Raw genomic sequence first — 6,668 nt, 5'->3', positions numbered from 1 at the left:
CAATAGAAGATAAGATCAGTGACGCTATGAGTGCATTCACCTAAAAACTTAGGTTGTAATTTTACAAGCCCTTTCGTAATTATAGTCAAGGAATGCATTTTACAAAAACCATATTCAGCTCATTTATTATTAATATGTTATTAGGATTTGTGAGAGCATAGGGAGAATCTGCTACAATCGTTCGACGATGTTTAATTTTTTTAGTAATTTTCTAAACCAAATTCTTACTCTTACTTCTTTAACCATTAAAAGTAGCCATGGTTGGGCATAGTGCACTGAATAACTAATGAAATAAGCGGATAGCTAAACACTGAAAAACTGAAGATTTAGTGATAATAAAACCCTTATTTTAACTGCCACTAAAAACGAGTGGTAGTGCAATTCAGTGGCAGTGCAAAATGCCCAACCCTGAGTTTAACGCTCATGCAAATTCTTCTCTCTAGAGCACAAAGCTGTAATAAGTAAAACAAGTTTTTTGGAAATTGCGAAGCTTTTATTGTAATCAAATTTGAAAGCAATAATTTGATGTCATTTTATGTATTTATTTGTTTTCATCTAGAGATAACTCTTGCAGGCTATATTAAAAATGATTTTGAATACTTTGTTAAAGATTGCATATAACTGTTTTTAACAAAGTTTCGCGATCCCGGAATTAATACAGATCATCAGGCGATTTCCGTGACTTAAAAAACATTAACATCCCTAATATATGGCGATTTTTCTCAAATATATGTATTTTAATATTTACAGGTAAGGGAATTTGTAAAAAAAAATTGTATATAAATATGTATGTAATATATATATGGTACATACCATATATATGTTTTAATAAAGTTTCATGAAAAAATATATATTTTAAACTTAAATATGTGCACATGTATTTCATGCAGATAAATTACAAGGTGGCACAAATTAATCATCCAAATTTTCCTTTTTGTTTTTTTGAATAACTTTACTAAATGAGAAAAACAAAATATTTCAGTGATTTATTTCGACCCTTATGCGCTTCATTGTTTGTCTGTGTGTATACTGCAGCTCCATATATGTGCATATACGAGTATACAGGCTGGGTCGAATAAGTCCCTTCGCGAATAAGAGCACCATCCTGCACATGGGACTGCAACATGAAATTCGAAGATTTATAAGGCAAATGACAGAGATACTATTAGACGTTCGTAGCAGAATATTAAAGTCGAAACTGAAAATATTACATAGTGGAAGACAAGTTAAAAGAGTCACTGTCTGTATGGAATTAAATGGTGAGTATTTAGCTGATGCCATATTTCACACATAATATCTTAATTTTTATAAAAGGTTTTTAATATAAAAAAATTGTTTGTCTGTTGTATACCGCAGCTGTCTTGTTGCTGTTGTGCCATTTGCCAAACTTTTATAAATTTTCCGACAGGGTGATTAATTTTGCGCCACCTTGTTCGATACGTTTTTTCGTTGTAGTACAATAATATTTATGATGGGTTATACCATAATTTTTCGTTAAAACTCCAAATAAATTTTAAACACTCAAAATAATCATGAAGCCTATTGGCATCACTAAGGTCTAACGAAAAGTGAAAGTACGCGTAACCAAGCCAACGGAAGTTCAAAACAAAAGCCAGTCATATGTGTTGAGTTCATCAAAACAATGAAAAGTCTAAGGCTATTTGTGAATCACTAGCAAATTTTACAGTGAATTAAAATAAAATAAAAAAAATAGAATTTTTACTCAACTTCATATGATAATCACTAGCAATGGGAGATCTAGATGCAGCTGTGATAAAACGTACACAACAAACGTTGGGTAAATACGTGAAGAAGCCCCCCTTAACGGAGAAGTTATTGACAAAACCACCGTTTCGCTTTCTGCACGATGTCTTTAATGCCGTAAGTGGAAGGGATTGGTATTGGTAAACCTTTCACATACATATGCATATGCATGCATATATGTATGTATGTGCTAATTGAAGCTGACTGACCCAATTCCCATTCGTTGTAGGTCATTAAAGAAACTCGTTGCTTTGTTGGACTTTACACGCCTGAGGAGCTGAATTCTGATAACATCAAAGATCGCGATGACAAGATGAGGTTTTTGCAGAAAATGATTGATGTCATAAGTAAGTAATGAGTAACATAGTACCCAGTGTAGATAAAAAGTGTGGGTATGTAGAATAAAGATTTATTGCTTCTCATGCAAAGAAATTGAAGGAAAAGTGGGGCAAACAAAGAATAACTGCGCGGCTTGTAATTAATATTCAAAATTATTGGAAGTAATTCCTATTTCGTCTAGTAAGAAGTCAAAATATAAATACGTTATTCAATTCAGGGAACAAGACTCTGAGCACATGGTTCTTTCCGATTCTAAATGTTCTAAAGCGTTCAAAACGTAAAGAAGAGCCTAAGTGCGGGGCGAGTCATCGATATTTTGATATGCGATGTATGTTTTTGATGAACAGTCATAATATAGGTAGCTCAATTTTATCAATTTCAAGTACTTTTCGATCTCAATCACATTTCGATTATTTGGATCGATAAATAAACAAACAAATATCGAATTTCCGGCTCCATTATTTTTCTCTTTTGTGCCTCTATTTTGGACCATTGTAACAAAATTATACACACACAAGTAATACATTAAGTATTTATTGAAATCAATTCTATTTGTTTTGAATTTTATGCCTACAGAAATTGTATCCAATAAACCCTTAACTGTACGGACCTCAAAAATAGTAGCTGGTCAAGAGCCAGAAAAGACCAATGAACTGCTACAATTGATGGGAGAAGTAATTGATAAGAAATTAGATTGGAAAAGTCCTGTCGAACAAGTTCTAAACGGCAAAGGTCCGGAGAAGGCTACCAGCTCTACGAAAACCGATCCTCGTGACAAACAAGTTGACAAAAAGAACAAGGATAAGACAAACGAAAAATCCAAGGACAAAGAAAATCGCATTAAAGATGCAAAAACTAAAGACATTAAAAAAGTCGGTAAAACTATCTCGCCTCCCACGAAATCAGACAAACCATCGAAAAAGTCCACAGAAGCCAGAGAAGTAGAAAAATCTAGGAAAATAAGGAACGGGCAAGTACCGAAGGATACGAAGGATAAAACTGTTAAGAATAGTGAAAAATCTACAGAGAAAACAAAACTTTTAAAAAGCAGAACTGATTCCACCAAAGAAAAGAGTTCTTCGCCTAACATAATAGAAGGATCTAGCGAACCGGAAACTGTTCATTTGATAAGCAATGAACCTAATCTGACATTGAAAACCAATTTAGAGGGACTTGGAACTATAGAACCGGAAAGAGGCCCATCGGAGACACCATCTAAAAGTAATTCCATAAAAAATCATCGACGAAGCAGCAAAGTCTCGGAGCAAGATCTAATGGGATTCCAAGGTGTTGTGGATAACAATTTAGCATTGGGTATGCCCACAGACGCTATGGAAGCTGTCACTGAGCTTGGAAGTCGGAAGTCTTCGGCACGACGTAAAAAATCATCAGGGAGTAGTCGCCGATCAAGCGCTAATGTGGCAGCTCGAGAAGAACGGGAAGGAACAATCCAAGAACCAATAAAAAATATAAAAGACGAAAACGATAATATGAATGGGAATATTTTAAACAAAATACCAAATGGGTCAGTGCCACACAACAAAGGGCATGAAGAGGAACCAGAAGTTGTACAGCAATCACATACGCAACAACAAAAACCGAAAACAATACAAGCCCAAGGCGAAATCCAATCACCAGCCCCACCTCCCACCGCAGTCCAACCTACACCCACCGAGGTAAGGCGTGAGCACACATTCACACGCGAGAACTCACGTGAAAGTAGTACCATTGCAAATCGACCAAGAACCTCCCTGCGACCGCCGAGTGCACGACCGGCATCAGCACGCCCTGGTGCGCCACGGAGACGGGATCGTAACATAGAGATTGTATTACAGCCGAATGACCAAGTAAAATTGTCAAGTACCAACGTGAAATTGGAGAGCTTCGGTGATTTGGATGACGATGGTGAGAATTTAGTGGTCATAGAAGATGCGACTACTGTCAATATCGGGGAGTCACCCGATGGAGTGGCGCGTGTCGAAGAGACTGACATCGAGCATAATTTGGAACAACAAGGGCATTTGGTTCAACAAATACTCGAGACGCAGAAAGAATTAATGCAGCAGCCAACTGGGAATAGCTCAAATGGAAAGAATGAAAAGGTAATATTATATTTACATACGAGGATCGTTTATAAAACCCATGCAAAAATAAAAACTACTTAATTGTTTGAGGTAAACCTTTTTCATTTTTCGACATAGTCTCCTTTTTGACTTATACATTTCATCCAACGCTGTTCTAGTTTGTTGATTCCTTCCGCCCTGCTGAGGGCTGAGTTGGTGCGTGGTCGTGATGGAAAGGAAAAATCACACGACTTTCTCAATTCAAACGAATGCCAAACACAAAGAAATATACCGATCTGGCTGAAACTCGCTGTGTGCTCTTCTCAGATATGCTACTAACCAAACATAATTTCGATGAGCACCAGTAGTGCTTGCTCTCTGACTTTCTACGGCTCTTCTATATTAACAAAGGATGTGGCAGAAGAGCATAGATATCGTATATGAGGAGTTGCCGAACATAACTGGATAATTCTAGCTTAACCTCAGCGCATTTTATATTCGCTGTTTTTTAATTTTTACATTCTCCTTAAAAAAAGGGCTTATGCCTGGACATTTTCTTAATTATTCTGAATTTTAAACAGTAAAGTTCTGTTCGAACCAAAAATCGCATTTAGCGTTATTACCGATTTCAGGATACGGACCTTGCCAACAATTTAATTGGGCGTCAAAGCTCAGCCCGCCAAATGAATAATCTGCGTGACGTCATTCAAAATTTGACTAAGTCAGTTAATCCGTTTGGAAAGTTAATGGATTTCATACCAGAAGATATCGACGCTATGCAATTGGAGTTGACCATGTGGCGGGACACGTACACACAAGTGGCTAACGAGCTTAGGCGTGAAAAGAGGTATGAACGCTTAAAATATTTGTAGAAATGTAAATATATACACTACGTTAAATAATTATAGCACTAGCACTTATTGACAAGTTATAACATTTTTTTTGTTTCTCATTTAGTTTAAATTTTTTTATGAAAATATAGTTCATTATACTGCACAAATGCTATGAATCCAAACTAAATTTTTTGGGCAAGTTCAGAAAAAAGTTTATCAATTTTTCATCATAATTTCGTGTTAATTAGAATTTTTAGAAAAATTTCTAGCAGGCCGTTTTATACCCTCTCGAATGTTGGCAAATAAAGTGAAAATTTCAAGAGGCTCAAAAACGTGCGAGCATTCGTTGTATGAAAAAAATGCAAAAGTCTGCCAGAAAGAAAAAAAATCAAAAGTCAACGCAAGACATATGAAACTGCAAAATCTTACACTTATATATACTTATACCAAAATTCAATGGGCCATAAAACTGTTAACTCGAATTTTTTCTAAAAATTCTGATTAAAAAATCTGAAAGTTTGATGAACATTTTTTAGAATTTCTTTAAATATGCACTAACCTTGAAACTTGGATTAAGGCTTTCGTGGTACCATGAACTACTTATATATTTCCATTAAAAAAATTATTAAAATTAAATAGGACATAAATAAATTGTCAAACCGCTATAATTATTTCACGCACTGTATTGTCTAAATATTATTTTGGTTTAACCTTTGAATTCACAGTCTCACCGAGTCGGCAACGGAGCCCATGAAAAACCAACTTGTGCAAATTGAAGCCAACATCAAGGAGTTTATAGAAATGATTGATGCGAGTCGTACCAAAATATTGCAAAGTTCAGAGAAAATATTAAAAATGCTTGCAGACCAGTAAAGTGGCTAACATTTAAACTATATATGTATGTATTTACTTAGGAACTTATGGAACATTTTGGTCATGTGCTTATGTATATAAAAAAATTATATCAAAATTTAATAACTATTTGCTCAATAGTAATAATTGCGCATTCCAGTTAGTTCAAGTTTTTTGATTGGAGGAGAATAGCGATTATACGAGTATAATGCTAAAAGGACAAGTTAAATAGTTAATTTCTCTAGAATAAATTTATAATCCATCACGTCTCACTTTTGTTTACAGTGAGACGAATTTTCACTTCTCGGGGGAACTTTACTTATAATAGTATACTAGAGGGGTTCGACTTGGAAGGGGTCTGCTGAATTGGTCTCAGGCGCCGCTAGCCGGTCATCGACATCCCCTTAACTGCTGTTAACGAGGAATTGCACAACTTATTTCTCAAAAAGAGCGCAAAACAGATAGAGCTCAATTTATTTCTTATTTCGAAACCCCTTTGGCCCAGTACAATAAACGCACGATGCAGAAAGTTCTGCGGACTCCACACCATTGAATTTCCAAATTCGTTGCTGAGCTTACCACTCATTGGATGATCGACACACGCGCCATTGAATCCTCGTTGCAGAGGCAGTGGTGACCTTTCAGAGAAGTAGACTGTTAAGCACTTTTCCCGTAAATGTCCGGATTTGGTAGCTAGACGATTAAAATCACTTAGTGCTCCATTCTTCGACAGCCTCGGACAGTGCTCCAACCTAAATATCATCAACCTGCTCCATTACACCAACAGCTATAGTTGGAGGTCTCAAAATTGTATCAA

The 6,668-nt window shown here is 35.8% G+C and overlaps 1 protein-coding gene across 1 annotated transcript; it reads left to right on the top strand.

Moving 5' to 3' along the window:
* Window positions 1-1,554: 1,554 nt before the first annotated feature.
* LOC128855031 (TRAF3-interacting protein 1) lies at window positions 1,555-6,014 on the top strand. The gene is made up of 5 exons (XM_054089599.1): window positions 1,555-1,881; window positions 1,994-2,111; window positions 2,680-4,205; window positions 4,799-5,013; window positions 5,725-6,014. The coding sequence occupies exons 1-5, from the start codon at window positions 1,750-1,752 to the stop codon at window positions 5,870-5,872; spliced, it is 2,139 nt and encodes a 712-aa protein (XP_053945574.1). The 5' UTR covers window positions 1,555-1,749; the 3' UTR covers window positions 5,873-6,014.
* Window positions 6,015-6,668: the final 654 nt, after the last annotated feature.

This window comes from Anastrepha ludens, chromosome 2 (assembly GCF_028408465.1).
Source record: "Anastrepha ludens isolate Willacy chromosome 2, idAnaLude1.1, whole genome shotgun sequence".
Lineage (NCBI taxonomy): Eukaryota > Metazoa > Arthropoda > Insecta > Diptera > Tephritidae > Anastrepha > Anastrepha ludens.
This window is presented reverse-complemented; position numbering and strand designations above follow the sequence as displayed.

What these genes read in the sequence shown, in the direction of transcription:
- LOC128855031 (XM_054089599.1), top strand. Translation starts at nt 1,750, where the DNA reads ATGGGAGATCTAGATGCAGCTGTGATAAAACGTACACAACAAACGTTG. An exon ending in GAAAATGATTGATGTCATAA is followed by an intron (nt 2,112 to 2,679) that starts GTAAGTAATGAG and finishes TTATGCCTACAG; the next exon opens with AAATTGTATCCAATAAACCC. An exon ending in CAAATGGAAAGAATGAAAAG is followed by an intron (nt 4,206 to 4,798) that starts GTAATATTATAT and finishes TACCGATTTCAG; the next exon opens with GATACGGACCTTGCCAACAA.